The sequence below is a fragment of the Scyliorhinus canicula genome, chromosome 28 (assembly GCF_902713615.1).
Source record: "Scyliorhinus canicula chromosome 28, sScyCan1.1, whole genome shotgun sequence".
NCBI lineage: Eukaryota > Metazoa > Chordata > Chondrichthyes > Carcharhiniformes > Scyliorhinidae > Scyliorhinus > Scyliorhinus canicula.
The window spans coordinates 1,817,847-1,834,470 of NC_052173.1; the positions used below are offsets into that span (position 1 = coordinate 1,817,847).

The 16,624-nt window shown below is 47.6% G+C and overlaps 1 protein-coding gene across 2 annotated transcripts in view; it reads left to right on the top strand.

Annotated features, from left to right (window-relative positions):
- The window catches only part of timeless (timeless circadian clock), a 77,001-nt gene that overhangs the window by 59,055 nt on the left and 1,322 nt on the right, over window positions 1-16,624 (top strand). For both annotated transcript variants that reach the window (XM_038786510.1, XM_038786509.1), the window contains exons 24-29: window positions 2,575-2,797; window positions 3,635-3,703; window positions 7,062-7,180; window positions 9,054-9,240; window positions 9,540-9,615; window positions 16,450-16,529. In XM_038786510.1, the coding sequence (XP_038642438.1) occupies window positions 2,575-2,797; window positions 3,635-3,703; window positions 7,062-7,180; window positions 9,054-9,240; window positions 9,540-9,615; window positions 16,450-16,529 (754 nt within the window). The remainder of the gene's footprint in view (window positions 1-2,574; window positions 2,798-3,634; window positions 3,704-7,061; window positions 7,181-9,053; window positions 9,241-9,539; window positions 9,616-16,449; window positions 16,530-16,624) is intronic.

A 16,624-nucleotide genomic window follows, 5' to 3' on the forward strand; every position in this document is an offset into this window, starting at 1 on the left:
TGTTGGTTAGGACCTTTAACGAGGCAGGGGAGGGGGGGGGGGGGGCTTTCCCCCTGACTATGTCCCGGGCGCTTATTTCCTTGATCCTTAAACGGGACAAGGCCCCCTGCAGTGTGGATCATACAGGCCGATCTCGCTGTTAAATGTAGACGCCAAGCTGTTGGCGAAGATCTTGGCCACAAGGATAGAGGACTGTGTGCCGTGGGTCATCCACGAGGACCAGACGGGGTTCGTGAAGGGAAGGCTGCTGAACACCAACATACGGAGGCTCTTGAATGTTATTATGATGCCGGCGGTAGCGGGAGAAGCGGAGTGGTGGCGCTAGACGCGGAGAAGGCCTTTGATAGGGTTGAGTAGGGGTACTTGTGGGAGGTGCTGGAAAGGTTTGGGTTCGGGGAGGGGTTTGTCAGATGGGTGAGGTTATATGAGGCCCCGATGGCGAGCGTGGCCACGAATAGGAGGAGATCGGAGTACTTTAGGTTATACCGAGGGACGAGACAGGGGTGTCCCTTGTCCCCCTTGCTCTTTGCGTTGGCGATCGAACCCCTGGCCATGGCGTTGAGGGAGTCGAGGAACTGGAGGGGACTGGTGCGGGGTGGGGAGGAGCACCAAGTGTCGCTTTATGCGGATGACTTATTGCTATATGTGGCGGACCCAGTGGGGGGAAATGCCAGAGGTGATGAAGATTCTCAGGGAATTTAGGGACTTCTCAGGGTATAAGCTCAACCTGGGTAAGAGCAAGCTGTTCGTCGTGCACCCGGTGGACCAGGAGGAGGGGATAGGTAGGCTCCCACTGAAAAGGGCGGAGAGGAGCTTTAGTTACCTGGGAGTCCAGGTGGCCAGGAGCTGGGGGACCCTACACAAACTTAACCTTACAAGGCTGGTGGAGCAAATGCAGGAGGAGTTTAAAAGATGGGACATGTTGCCGCTGTCGCTGGTGGGCAGGGTGCAGTCAGTCAAGATGACGGTGCTCTGGAGGTTTTTGTTCCTGTTCCAGTGCCTCCCCATCCTTATCCCGAAGGCCTTTTTTAGGAGGGTCAACAGGAGTATTACGGGATTTGTATGGGCGCATGGGACTCCGAGGGTGAGAAGGGTGTTTTTGGAGCGGGGGATAGGGGAGGGCTGGCGCTGCCCAACCTCTGTGGGTACAATTGGGCTGCCAACGCAGCGATGGTGCGTAAGTGGGTAATGGACGGGGATGGGGCAGCACGGAAGAGGATAGAGATGGCGTGCTGCGTGGACACGAGCTTGGAGTCGCTTGTAACGGCACCGTTGCCGCTCCCTCCAACGAGGTATACCACGAGCCCGGTGGTGGCGGCTACCCTCAAAATTTGGGGGCAATGGAGACGGCACAGGGGGGAGGTGGTGGGGGTCTCTATGGGGTCCCCGATACGGGGGAACCACCGGTTTGTTCCAGGGAGAATCGATGGCGGGTTCCTGAGTTGGCACAGGGCAGGTGTTAGGAGGTTGAGGGACCTGTTTGTAGATGGGAAGTTTGCGAGCCTAGGTGAGTTAGAGGAGAATTTCGGGCTCCCCCGGGGAACATTTTTAGGTATATGCAGGTAAGGGCGTTTGCCAGGTGGCAGGTGCTGGGGTTCCCTCTGTTGCCCCCAAGTGGGGTCCAGGACAGGGTGCTCTCGGGGTTGGAGGGGGGAGGATTTCGGACATATACCAAGTGATGCAGGAGGTAGACGAGGCCTCAGTGGAGGAGCTGAAGGGTAAATGGGAAGAGGAGCTGGGTGAGGAGATTGAGGGGGGGGACGTGGGCGGATGCTCTGGAGAGAGTGAACTCCTCCTCTTCCTGTGCGAGGCTTAGCCTCATACAGTTCAAGGTGCTACATAGGGCTCGTATGACCGGGTTGAGGATGAGGTTCTTTGGGGGCGAAGACAGGTGTACTAGGTGCTCGGGGAGCCCAGCGAACCATGCCCATATGTTCTGGGCATGCCCAGCGCTGGGGGAATTTTGGAAGGGGGTAGCAAGCACGGTATCGAGGGTGGTAGGATCCAGGGTTAATCCAGGCTGGGGACTCGCAATATTTGAGGTTGCAGTGGAGCCGGGCGTGCAGGAGGCGAAAGAGGTCGGTGTTCTGGCCTTTGGGTCCCTAGTAGCCCGGCGGAGGATCTTGCTCCAATGGAAGGATGCGAGGCCCCCAAGCGTGGAGGCCTGGATCAATGATATGGCGGGGTTCATCAAATTGGAGAGGGTGAAATTTGCCCTGAGGGGATCAGTACAAGGGTTTTTCAGGCGGTGGCAGCCTTTCCTGGACTTCCTGGCAGAACGGTAGGGAAATAGGCCGACAGCAGCAGCAACCCGGGGGGGGGGGGGGTCATTTTGGTGTGTTGGGTTGAAGGGGCCTGTACATGTGTTCTTTGGTTATGATGGGTGTTAATCTCTTCTTTTTGTATTTAACGGGGGGGGGGGTTGTTCTTTTTTGTTTTTCTTAATTGTTAATTTTTTTGTTTTTTCTGTTATTGATATTTTGTGAAAATCTGAATAAAAATTATTTTTTTTAAAAAAAGTTTCTAAAAAGCAGCTAAGTTGTATGAGGCGCTAACCCTGATCTGTTATTTCAGGAGGAAGAGGAGGATTTTCGGAATGATTTGGGTTATGATGCTGTTCAGGGGTCGTCTGAGGAGGACGATGAACTGGATGAAGATGACAGCAGTGAGGATGAGAGGGGAGCGTTAACAAATAAATCCACATCGAGAAATGCTGCAAAAGGAGATGGGCAAAAGATGGGCGGGAGGGAGCCTGACCCAGCAATCCCAAATCTGTGCTGCAAACTTCAGCAACAAGGTGATTTTTAAAATCAAAACCTAGTCTTTCAGTTAGTTGATTGCAAAGGTTTTGGAACGACAACTGTTTGCTGTCCCTGTGTTGGATGGGCCAAATTGTGGTAATGTGGCTTTCTTGCTTCATTTGATCTGATAATTAAATCTTGGGGTAGGGGGAAGAATCGTCAACGGGCTGCAGAAAAGAGTTAATGTATTGTGCAGTGCATTTGCACGCTGGCCTTTCAACTGTGGGAGCTGGATTTGAATTCAGTATCTGGACAGTGTTCGTCCCAGAGAGGGGTATGCGTTCATATCACCTAATGTAGGGGCTGGTGTATGTAGCACAGGGCTAAATCGCTGGCTTTGAAAGCAGACCAAGGCAGGCCAGCAGCGTGGGTTTGATTCCCGTAACAGCCTCCGCGAACAGGTGCCGGAATGTGGCGACTAGGGGCTTTTCACAGTAACTTCATTTGAAGCCTACTTGTGACAATAAGCGATTTTCATTTCATTTCATTTTCATTGACACAAACTCAGACCACAGAATGATGGGTGTGTGAGATGCCAGTGTTGTAGCCACTGTCGTAATGTAGGAAACCCTGTTATTACCATTGCAAAATTCGTCTGTTTATGGAAGTGGAGGAGAAATTAAATAACGGTGACTTATTTTGATACCAGTACTTATTTCTGACTATTCTGAACTCTGTGGTCTCCTCGATCTTCATGTTTCTCTTCTTTCTCTCCTTACCCATTGAAAGGGTTCTGGAAACCTTTTTTGAAAATGTCAGTTTTAATCTGGAATAAAAATCTGGCACTTGTGAGTTACAATGGATTAAAAAGATTCCTTTCACTTTGATTCCAGGACTGTCAGGCCCACTTCTATGGCTGCAGAACTGCCTCAACAGAACAGCCGACAAGCGAGAAGATGATGGTCAGTACTTTATTACAATTTCTGATCGAACGACACTGTACTTTACCGTGTTGATTCATGCCTAATGTATTGCTGATGCCCTGTGCTGGAACGTCAGTCCAATTCAAACTTAATTTTAAGAACACTTACAATGTCTCTGCCACACATGCATGGTAACCCAGCTGAGTTTCTGAGTGAATGCTCCCTGCTAGTTTGGAAAATCTGCAGGATTCTCACTGCCTTTATGTGCTGTTGGTAGCAGGTTTCAGAAAGAAAGACTCTTCAGACATTCCAAAATGCTTTACAGCCAAGGAAGTACTTTTGAAGAGTAGTCACTGTTATAATGTAGGAAACACAACAGTGTGCACAGCAGGATCTCACAGATAGCAACTTGATAATGACTAGATCATCTGTGTTTTTTGTGTGTGTCTGTGTGTGTGTGTGTGACTGATTAAGGGATAGATATTGGCGGCGGGGGGGGGGGGGGGGGGGGGGTGGCTGTGTGGAGCGATGTGGCTGGATCGGGGGCCAGCGATAGGTGAAGATTGACAACGATGCCACGGACGAAAGACAAAAGGAATGTAAATAGGGATGATTAAGGCTAAGAAGGGAGCTGATAGCGGCACATAGAGATTAGAATGTGTGAATAGCAGAACAAAGGTGAGCAGAGTGTCAAAGGGCAACGAGGAAAGGGGAACAAATGGCCCAAGTGGGGTGGGGAGGGGGGTAATGGTGAGGGGAAAACAGAACAATGGATGGAATGAAAATAAGTTTATAGAATTAAAACGGGGTGAAGGTGGAGGAGAGAGTTCACAGTCTGAAGTTATTGAACTCCATGTTCGGTCCAGAAGGCTGTAACGTGCCTAATTGGAAGATGAGGTGCTGTTCCTCCAGTTAGCGCTGGGCTTCACTGGAACATTGCAGCAGGACAAGGACGGACATGAGAGCAGGACGGTAAGCTGAAATGGCAGCAGCAGGAAGGCCTGGGTCCTGCTTGCGGACAGACCGGAGGTGTTCTGCAAAGCGCCCCGTCTGCGTTTAGTCTCTCCAATGTAGAGTAGACCGCATTGGGAGCAGCAACTGTAACAGACCAGATTGAAGGAGGTGCACATGCTGCCTCACTTGAAAAGGCCCTGGGATGGTGAGCAGAGATGAGGTAAAGGGGCAGATGTTACACCTTCTGCGATTGCATGGGAAGGTGCCGTGGGAAGAGGGTGAGGTGTTGGGAGTGATGGAGGAGTGGACCAGGATGTCCCGGAGGGAACGGTTCCCGCGGAATGCTGAGGGGGGAATGAGGGAAAGATGTGTTTGATGGTGGCAGCATGCATGCTGTAATTGGCAGAACTGGTGGAGGATTGTTCTTTGAATGCAGAGGTGAAAAGTGCTGTACTTGGCACTTTGGGGGGCAAAATGAGGACAAGGGGGACGCTAGCCTGGTTCTGGGAGGCGAAGGGGTGAGGGCAGAGGTGTGGGAGATGGGAAGGGGTGAGGGAGATGGGAAGGGGTGAGGGAGATGGGAAGGGGTGAGGGAGATGGGAAGGGGGGAGGGCAGAGGTGTGGGAGATGGGAAGGGGTGAGGGCAGAGGTGTGGGAGATGGGAAGGGGTGAGGGCAGAGGTGTGGGAGATGGGAAGGGGTGAGGGAGATGGGAAGGGGTGAGGGCAGAGGTGTGGGAGATGAGTCGGACATGGTTAAGACCCCTGGCATCATCAGAACAGATGCGATGGAGTCGAAGGAACTGGGAGAATTGGATGGAGCCCTTACAGGATGTGGGGTTTGAAGAGCTGTAGTCTAGGTAGCTGTGGGAGTTGGTGGGCTTGTAATGGATACTAGTGGACAGTCTATCCCCAGAAATGGAGATAGAGAGGTCAAGAAAGGGAAGTGTCAGAGATGGACTATGTGAAGGTGAAAAAGGGGTGGAAGTTTGGTTGGATGGAGGAGAGTGGTGGTGGATAGGGATTGTTCAGGCCTCTGTTCGAGGAAGAAGCAGAGAGCCCTCAGACCAGCCTGGTGGGGAATGGAGGTATAGAGGGATAGGATATCCTGGTGGGCAATGGAGGTATAGAGGGATAGGACATCCTGGTGGGGAATGGAGGTATAGAGGGATTGGACATCCTGGTGGGGAATGGAGGTATAGAGGGATAGGACATCCTGGTGGGGAATGGAGGTATAGAGGGATAGGACATCCTGGTGGGGAATGGAGGTATAGAGGGATAGGACATCCTGGTGGGCAATGGAGGTATAGAGGGATAGGACACCCTGGTGGGGAATGGAGGTATAGAGGGATAGGACATCCCGGTGGGCAATGGGGGTATAGAGGGATAGGACATCCTGGTGGGGAATGGAGGTATAGAGGGATAGGACATCCTGGTGGGGAATGGAGGTATAGAGGGATAGGACATCCTGGTGGGGAATGGAGGTATAGAGGGATAGGACATCCCGGTGGGCAATGGGGGTATAGAGGGAAAGGACATCCTGGTGGGGAATGGAGGTATAGAAGGATAGGACATCCTGGTGGGGAATGGAGGTATAGAGGGATAGGACATCCTGGTGGGGAATGGAGGTATAGAGGGATAGGACATCCTGGTGGGGAATGGAGGTATAGAGGGATAGGACATCCTGGTGGGGAATGGAGGTATAGAGGGATAGGACATCCTGGTGGGGAATGGAGGTTTAGAGGGGGATTGGACATCCATGGTGAATAGGAGGCGGTTAGGACCAGGAAATTGGAAGTTTTTGATATGATGTAGGGCATCAGAGGAATCGCGGATGTAGGTGGGAAGGGACTGGACAGGAGAAATGGGTCAAAATAGGAAGAAATGAGTTCAGTGGGGCAGGAACAGGCTGACACGATGGGCCAATGGGACAGTCCGGTTTGTGGATTTTGGGGAGGGGGTAGAAGCGGGCTGTCTGAGGGGGGGTGGGACAGTCTTGTGTGTGGATTTGGGGGAGGAGGTAGAGGCGGGTAGTCTGGGTTAGGAGATTATGAGATTAGACACTGTGGAGGGAAGATCTCCAGAGGAGATGAGGTCAGCGACAGTCCTGGAAACAATGGCTTGATGCTCGGTGCTGGGGTCATAATCCGGGGGTGGACGTGTAGGAGAGTTGTCGCTCCACCTCTGTGAGGTAGAGGTCAGTATGCCCGCCAACAACAGCCCCGCCCTCGGCGGCGGGTTTCAGTTAGTTTCTTGAGTAAGTTATCTACTTGCACTCTTGTCTAAAATGTCATGTGGTGCTGTGAGAATGGAAAACACTCCCTTTATTTTAGCTTGTAGGCACCTGACTAAAAGCACTGACTTTTTTCAGTAAAGTGTGAAAGTATCTGGCTTTGGCTGCAGATTCTCCACGTTTCAGTGGGTATTAATCTGATTTCTATGCAGGGACCTCAGTTGCAGTCCCACTCGTCCCCTTGTCTGAAGAAAATGAAGATGCTATGGAGCATGAAGTGTTCCAGAAACTTCTGAAGAAAGTTGGAATTCGACCTCCTGCTGATGAACAGGTAACAGTGATGTGCAGGGGTGTGTAAATGCTGACTAAATAATAGTCTAGATTTAAAAAATAGAATAAAAAGGACTGTAAACAACAGGTTTATTTGCTGTGAAAAGTGTGTTCTTCCTATCATTGCTACAGCAATGCAGTGATTTAATAGATATTAATAGACATTGCCACCACCAGGTATATGCTGCAGCTTTAAGTGTGTTTTATACATCAGTTTCCAATGGCGGGTGAAAGCAGAACTAGGGGACATAGCCTCAAAATAAGGGGAAGTAGATTTAGGACTGAGTTTCGGAGGAACTTCTTCACCCAAAGGGTTGTGAATCTATGGAATTCCTTGCCCAGTGAAGCAGTTGAGGCTCCTTCATTAAATGTTTTTAAGATAAAGATAGATAGTTTTTTTGAAGAATAAAGGGATTAAAGGTTATGGTGTTTGGGTCGGAAAGTGGAGCTGAGTCCACAAAAAATCAGCCATGATCTAATTGAATGGCGGAGCAGGCTCGAGGGGCCAGATGGCCTACTCCTGCTCTTATGTTCTAAAAGGCCATGTGTGTGTTATACATTTAGCTGCTGTTGTATAAAGGTTCTGCTCCTTTTCCACAAACACCTTCAATTTACTTCAACAGACTGCACAAAACTCTTAACAACACATCACCTGACACAAAGGCCACCTGAAGCCCCTTTACATAATCAGTGTCAATTATTGGATACTTGACAGAAATCAGACAACTAATTGGAATGTCTCTTAACCCATTACTTAACAGTGTGTCTGATGTAGAACACAAGGTTTAAATTGTTTTTAAGCTTTGTTCCTCTTCCACTGTGTCACCTATTGAAAGTGCTGCACTGTTGTTTGCATGATCTTTTGGCAAGCGTACTTTAATAACCTATTACACACTTCCGAACTATAGAAATATAGAATACAGCAAAATATAGATAGATTGGAGAGTTGGGCAGAGAAATGGCAGATGGAGTTCAATACAGGCAAATGCAAGGTGATGCATTTTGGAAGATCCAATTCAAGAGCGGACTATACGGTCAATGGAAGAGTCCTGGGGAAAATTGATGTACAGAGAGATCTGGGTGTTCAGGTCCATTGTACCCTGAAGGTGGCAACGCAGGTGGATAGAGTGGTCAAGAAGGCATACAGCATGCTTGCCTTCATCGGACGGGGTATTGAGTACAAGAGTCGGCAGGTCATGTTACAGTTGTATAGGACTTTAGTTAGGCCACATTTGGAATACTGCGTGCAGTTCTGGTCGCCACGTTACCAGAAGGATGTGGATGCTTTGGAGAGGGTGCTGAGGAGGTTGACCAGGATGTTGCCTGGTATGGAGGGTGCTAGCTATGAAGAAAGGTTGAGTAGATTAGGATTGTTTTCGTTGGAAAGATGGAGGTTGATGGGGGACCTGATTGAGGTCTACAAAATTATGAGAGGTATGGACAGGGTGGACAGCAACAAGCTTTTTCCAAGAGTGGGGGTGTAAATTACAAGGGGGTCACGATTTCAAGGTGAGAGGGGGAAAGTTTAAGGGAGATGTGCGTGGAAAGTTTTTTACGCAGAGGGTGGTGGGTGCCTGGAACGCTTTACCAGCGGAGGTGGTAGAGGCGGGCACGATAGCATCATTTAAGATGCATCTGGACAGGTATATGAACGGGCGGGGAACAGAGGGAAGTAGACCTTGGAAAATAGGAGACAGGTTTAGATAAAGGATCTGGATCGGCGCAGGCTGGGAGGGCCGAAGGGCCTGTTCCTGTGCTGTGATGTTCTTTGAACTGGGAGAGGTTTGTTTTTCAGCGTTGCCCAAGGTTCAGTGGGAAGCTCTGGTCTCCTTACAATTTCTTTTATATGTGATGTTACTTTGTGTTTCTTTTAGGAATGTTTCTGGCGTATTTCTGCTAACCTGAATGTTAAGCAGTTGCGCAAGATTGCTTCAGCTATTTCCCTGCAGGATGTTGGAGGCGAGGCAATGGAAGAAGGTGAAGATGTTGGTGCAGATCAGAGGTCTGAGGCCTTGCGAGCTCTGGTAATGGCCAGGGAGAGGAATGCTACCCCTACCAAAGGTAGTTGCTTTGCAACGCAAACTTCTGGTTGTTTTAATTCTCGACTTGCTGCAGGTTTATTTATCCTTTGAAAGTTGGTCTCTGTTCCAACCTCCTGTGTGTTTAATAGTAGATGCGTGCCCACAGTCTAATCCACTGTCTTGGGAGCTACTGAATTAGATGCTTCCCTCATCCTTACCCTGGTAGGCAATTGTATGACCATTGAGTGTTAGTTATGAAATGAGGCGTATGCAAGTTTAAAACAATCTCTTGCCATGGCCTGTGCAGGTCTGACATTTGTCCCTTTTTCTGTTTTACAGGTGACAATGATGAATCTGCAGACAGAACCAAACGAGCTCATGAGCCTACCTCCGGATCAGATAGTGACACCAAAAGGCAAGTGATGAACAATAATCCTTTGTCTTGTAAGTTCCAATGCACTGAACATAAGAACTAAGAACAGGAGTCGGCCATCTGGCCCCTCGAGCCTGCTCCGCCATTCAATGAGATCATGGCTGATCTTTTGTGGACTCGGCTCCACTTTCCGGCCCGAACACCATAACCCTTAATCCCTTTATTCTTCAGAAAACTATCTGTCTTTACCTTAAAAACATGTAATGAAGGAGCCTCAACTGCTTCACTGGGCAAGGAATTCCATAGATTCACAACCCTTTGGGTGAAGAAGTTCCTCCTAAACTCAGTCCTAAATCTACTTCCCCTTATTTTGAGGCTATGTCCCCTAGTTCTGCTGTCACCCGCCAGTGGAAACAACCTGCCCGCATCTATCCTATCTATTCCCTTCATCATTTTAAAAGCTTCTATAAGATCCCCCCCTCATCCTTCTAAATTCCAACGAGTACAGTCCCAGTCTACTCAACATCTCATAATCCAACCCCTTCAGCTCTGGGATTAACCTAGTGAATCTCCTCTGCACACCCTCCAGTGCCAGTATATCCTTTCTCAAGTAAGGAGACCAAAACTGAACACAATACTCCAGGTGTGGCCTCACTAACACCTTATACAATTGCAACATAACCTCCCTAGTCTTAAACCCCATCCCTCTAGCAATGAAGGACAAAATTCCATTTACCTTCTTAATCACCTGTTGCACCTGTAAACCAACTTTCTGACTCATACACTAGCACACCCAGGTCTCTCTGCACAGCGGCATGCTTTAATATTTTATCGTTTAAATAATAATCCCGTTTGCTGTTATTCCTACCAAAATGGATAACCTCACATTTGTCAACATTGTATTCCATCTGCCAGACCCTAGCCCATTCACTTAACCTATCCAAATCCCTCTGCAGACTTCCAGTATCCTCTGCACTTTTCGCTTTACCACTCATCTTAGTGTCATCTGCAAACTTGGACACATTGCCCTTGGACCCCAACTCCAAATCATCTATGTAAATTGTGAACAATTGTGGGCCCAACACGGATCCCTGAGGGACACCACTAGCTACTGATTGCCAACCAGCAAAACACTCATTAATCCCCACTCTTTGCTTTCTATTAATTAACCAATTCTCTATCCATGCTACTACTTTACCCTTAATGCCATGCATCTTTATCTTATGCAGCAACCTTTTGTGTGGCACCTTGTCAAAGGCTTTCTGGAAATCCAGATATACCACATCCATTGGCTCCCCGTTATCTACTGCACTGGTAATGTCCTCAAAAAATTCCACTAAATTAGTTAGGCACGACCTGCCCTTTATGAACCCATACTGCGTCTGCCCAATGGGACAATTTCTAACCAGATACTTCGCTATTTCTTCCTTGATGATAGATTCCAGCATCTTCCCTACTACCAAAGTTTTTTTTTTTAAATTTAGATTACCCAATTATTTTTTTCAATTAAGGGGCAATTTAGCGTGGCCAATCCACCTACTCTGCACATTTTTGGGTTGTGGGGGCGAAACCCACGCAGACACGGGGAGAATGTGCAAACTCCACACGGACAGTGACTCAGAGCCGGGATCGAACCTGGGACCTCAGCGCCGTGAGGCGGTTGTGCTAACCACTAGGCCACCGTGCTGCCCTCTACTACCAAAGTTAAGCTCACTGACCTATAATTTCCTGCTCTCTGCCTACCTCCTTTTTTAAACAGTGGCGTCACGTTTGCTAATTTCCAATCCACCGGGACCACCCCAGAGTCTAGTGAATTTTGGTAAATTATCACTAGTGCATCTGCAATTTCCCTAGCCATCTCTTTTAGCACTCTGGGATGCATTCCATCAGGGCCAGGAGACTTGTCTACCTTTAGCCCCATTAGCTTGCCCATCACTACCTCCTTAGTGATAACAATCCTCTCAAGGTCCTCACCTGTCATAGCCTCATTTCTATCAATCACTGGCATGTTATTTGTGTCTTCCACTGTGAAGACCGACCCAAAAAACCTGTTCAGTTCCTCAGCCATTTCCTCATCTCCCATTATTAAAACTCCCTTCTCATCCTCTGAAGGACCAATATTTACCGTAGCCACTCTTTTTTGTTTTATATATTTATAAAAACTTTTACTGTCTGTTTTTATATTCTGAGCAAGTTTACTCTCATACTCTATCTTATTCTTCTTTATAGCTTTTTTAGTAGCTTTCTGTTGCCCCCTAAAGATTTCCCAGTCCTCTAGTCTCCCACCAATCTTTGCCACTTTGTATGCTTTTTCCTTCAATTTGATACTCTCCCTTATTTCCTTGGATATCCACGGTCGATTTTCCCTCTTTCTACCGTCCTTCCTTTTTGTTGGTATAAACCTTTGCTGAGCACTGTGAAAAATCGCTTGGAAGGTTCTCCACTGTTCCTCAACTGTTCCACCATAAAGTCTTAGCTCCCAGTCTACCTTAGCTAGTTCGTCTCTCATCCCCTTGTAATCTCCTTTGTTTAAACACAAAACACTAGTATTTGATTTTACTTTCTCACCCTCCGTCTGTATTTTAAATTCCACAAAATTAAATTCTATCAGCTTCAGTGGGATTTGAACCTGTGCTCCCAGTGCATTAGCCTGGGCTTCTGGATTACTGTCCCTCTCCTTGGTGAATACCGATGCAAAGTACTCATTAAGAATCTCACCCATTTCCTCTGACTCCACGCATAACAAACCTGACAAACCTGTTAGAGTTCTTTGAAGTGATAACAAATAGGTTAGACCAAGGAGAGCCAATGGATGTTATCTATCTTGACTTCCAAAAGGCCTTTAACAAGGTGCCTCACGGGAGACTGCTGAGTAAAATAAGGGCCCATGGTATTCGAGGCAAGGTACTAACATGGATTGACGATTGGCTGTCAGACAGAAGGCAGAGAGTTGGGATAAAAGGTTCTTTTTCGGAATGGCAACCGGTGACAAATGGTGTCCCGCAGGGTTCAGTGTTGGGGCCACAGCTGTTCTCTTTATATATTAACGATCTAGATGACGGGACTGGGGGTATTCTGGCCAAGTTTGCCGATGATACAAAGATAGGTGGAGGGGCAGGTAGTATTGAGGAGGTGGGGAGGCTGCAGAAAGATTTAGACAGTTTAGGAGAATGGTCCAAGAAGTGGCTGATGAAATTCAACATGGGCAAGTGCGAGGTCTTGCACTTTGGAAAAAAGAATAGAGGCATGTTCTATTTTCTAAACGGTGACAAAATTCATAATGCTAAAGTGCAAAGGGACTTGGGAGTCCTAGTCCAGGATTCTCTAAAGGTAAACTTGCAGGTTGAGTCCGTAATTAAGAAAGCAAATGTAATGTTGTCATTTATCTCAAGAGGCTTGGAATATAAAAGCAGGGATGTACTTCTGAGGCTTTATAAAGCACTAGTTAGGCCCCATTTAGAATACTGTGAGCAATTTTGGGCCCCACACCTCAGGAAGGACATACTGGCACTGGAGCGGGTCCAGCGGAGATTCACACGGATGATCCCAGGAATGGTAGGCCTAACATACGATGAACGTCTGAGGATCGTGGGATTATATTCATTGGAGTTTAGGAGGTTGAGGGGAGATCTAATAGAAACTTACAAGATAATGAATGGCTTGGATAGGATGGACATAGGGAAGTTGTTTCCATTAGCAGGGGAGACTAGGACACGGGGGCACAGCCTTAGAATAAAAGGGAGTCACTTTAGAACAGGGATGAGGAGAAATGTCTTCAGCCAGAGAGTGGTAGGTCTGTGGAATTCATTGCCACAGAGGGCGGTGGAGGCCGGGACGTTGAGTGTCTTTAAGACCGAAATTGATAAATTCTTGATTTCTCGAGGAATTAAGGGCTATGGGGAGAGAGCGGGTAAATGGAGTTGAAATCAACCATGATTGAATGGTGGAGTGGACTCGATGGGCCGAATGGCCTTACTTCCGCTCCTATGTCTTATGGTCTTATAAATTCCCTCTTTTGTCTTTGAGTGGGCCAATCCTTTCTCTAGTTACCCTCTTGCTCCTTATATACGAATAAAAGGCTTTGGGATTTTCCTTAACCCTGTTAGCCAAAGATATTTCATGTCCCCGTTTAGCCCTCTTTATTGCGCGTTTGAGATTCGTCCTACTTTCCCGATATTCCTCCAAAGCTTCATCAGTTTTGAGTTGCCTCGATCTTATGAATGCTTCCATTTTCATCTTAGCTAGTCTCACAATTCCACCCGTCATCCATGGTTCCCTAATCTTGCCATTTCTATCCCTCATTTTCACAGGAACATGTCTGTCCTGCACTCTAATCAACCTTTCCTTAAAAGACTCCCACATTTCAAATGTGGATTTACCCATAAACAGCTGCTCCCAATCCACATTCCCTCGCTCCTGCCGAATTTTGTTATACTCTGCCTTTCCCCAATTTAGCACACTTCCTTTAGGACCATTCTCGTCCTTGTCCATGAGCATTCTAAAACTTACGGAATTGTGATCGCTATTCCCAAAGTAATCACCGACTGAAACTTCAACCACCTGGCCGGGATCATTCCCCAATACCAGGTCCAGTATGGCCCCTTCCCGAGTTGGACTATTTACATACTGCTCTTAAAAACTCTCCTGGATGCTCCTTACAAACTCTGCTCCATCTACGCCTACAACACTACACGAATCCCATTCAATGTTGGGGAAGTTAAAATCACTCATCACAACCACCCTATTGCTCCTACATTTTTCTATAATCTGTCTACATATTTGTACCTCTACTTCACGCTCGCTTTTGGGAGGCCTGTAGTAAAGTCCCAACAATGTTACTGCACCCTTCCTATTTCTCAGCTCCACCCATATTGCCTCAGTGCTCGAATCCTCCATAGTGCCCTCCTCAATCACAGCTGTGATATCATCTCTGACTAGTAATGCAACTCCTCCACTCCTACCTCCCTCCCTATCCCTCCTGAAGCATCTATACCCTGAGATATTCAGTTGCCAGTCCTGCCCTTCCCTCAACCAAGTCTCAGTAATACCAATAGCATCATATTCCCAGGTACTGATCCAAGCCCTAAATTCATCTGCCTTACCTGCTACCCTTCTCGCATTAAAACAAATGCACCTCAGACCATCTGTCCATTTGAGTTCATCATCTCTTCCCTGTCTACTCTTCCCCTTAGTCACATTGAGTTTATTATCTCGTACCTTACTGGCTTTAGTTGCTGCCTCTTTACTGACCTCTAACTTCCTAATCTGGTTCCCATCCCCCTGCCACATTAGTTTAATACGGCACGGTTCAAATATTCGGGCGTGTTCCACAGCAATGTGGCTAGCCTCATCCTTTGTAACACCGGGGACAGGTTGAACCTCAGTACGTAGTGACACTTGGTGTTTGCATACCGGGGTCCACGCACAGCTTGATGCAGTCACGCACAAAGGTGGCTATCTGGATGAGGACATGTTCCGTACGTTTCCCCTTCATCCAGAGATTTGTATGTGGTGTCCTTCAGACTCGCTCTTGCCACGGTTTACCTTGGCTTCCAAGGCCAGTTCGAACTGGTCGCAGATGTTCATTAGCCTGTGCACTGATATTGGATCCGAGCAGAAGACAGCGAATGCTAGAACATAGAGAAATACAGCACAGAACAGGCCCTTCGGCCCACGATGTTGTGCCGAACTTTTGTCCTAGATTAAGAACAAATTATTCTACACCCCATCATTCGATCGTAATCCATCCAATAGCCGCTTGAAGGCCCCTAATGTTTCCGACTCAACTACTTCCACAGACAGTGCATTCCATGCCCCCACTACTCTCTGGGTAAAGAACCTACCTCTGACATCTCCCCCCCCTCCATATCTTCCACCATTTATCTTAAATTTATGTCCCCTTGTAATGGTGTGTTCCACCCGGGGAAAAACGCCTCTGACTGTCTACTCTATCTATTCCCCTGATCATCTTATAAACCTCTATCAAGTCACCCCTCATCCTTCTCCGTTCTAATGAGAAAAGGCCTAGCACCCTCAACCTTTCCTCGTAAGACCTACTCTCCATTCCAGGCAACATCCTGGTAAATCTCCTTTGCACCTTTTCCAAAGCTTCCACATTCTTCCTAAAATGAGGCGACCAGAACTGCACACAGTACTCCAAATGTGGCCTGACCAAGGTTTTGTACAGCTGCATCATCACCTCACGGCTCTTAAATTCAATCCCTCTGCTAATGAATGCTAGCACACCATAGGCCTTCTTCACAGCTCTATCCACTTGAGTGGCAACTTTCAAAGATCTATGAACATAGACCCCAAGATCTCGCCGCTCCTCCACATTGCCAAGAACCCTACCGTTAACCCTGTATTCCGCATTCATATTTGTCCTTCCAAAATGGACAACCTCACACTTTTCAGGGTTAAACTCCATCTGCCACTTCTCAGCCCAGTTCTGCATCCTATCTATGTCTCTTTGCAGCCGACAACAGCCCTCCTCACTATCCACAACTCCACCAATCTTCGTACTGTCTGCAAATTTGCTGACCCACCCTTCAACTCCCTCATCCAAGTCATTAATGAAAATCACAAACAGCAGAGGACCCAGAACTGATCCATGCGGTACACCACTGGTAACTGGGCTCCAGGCTGAATATTTGCCATCCACCACCACTCTCTGACTTCTATCGGTTAGCCAGTTTGTTATCCAACTGGCCAAATTTCCCACTATCCCATCCTCCTTACCTTCTGCATAAGCCTACATGGGGAATCTTATCAAATGCTCTAAACTTTCTAGTGTTTGTGAAAGCGACGTTCCAGTAAGTTTGATGAGCTGTGCCAGTCCTGTGTGGATTAAAACCAGATTATATTTCAATGTTACAGTTATGGTGAGGAGGACAAACCAAAGCATCTGGTAAAGCGGAGTCGCCTGCTCGATAGCGATGATGAAATGGAAGACAGGGGTAAGATTCTTCAAAAGCTTTTTAAGATGCAGTCGGGGTTTCTCTCCACGACGTATTCTCTCTTGTAGATAACGATCTCTTGACAGTCATCAGCA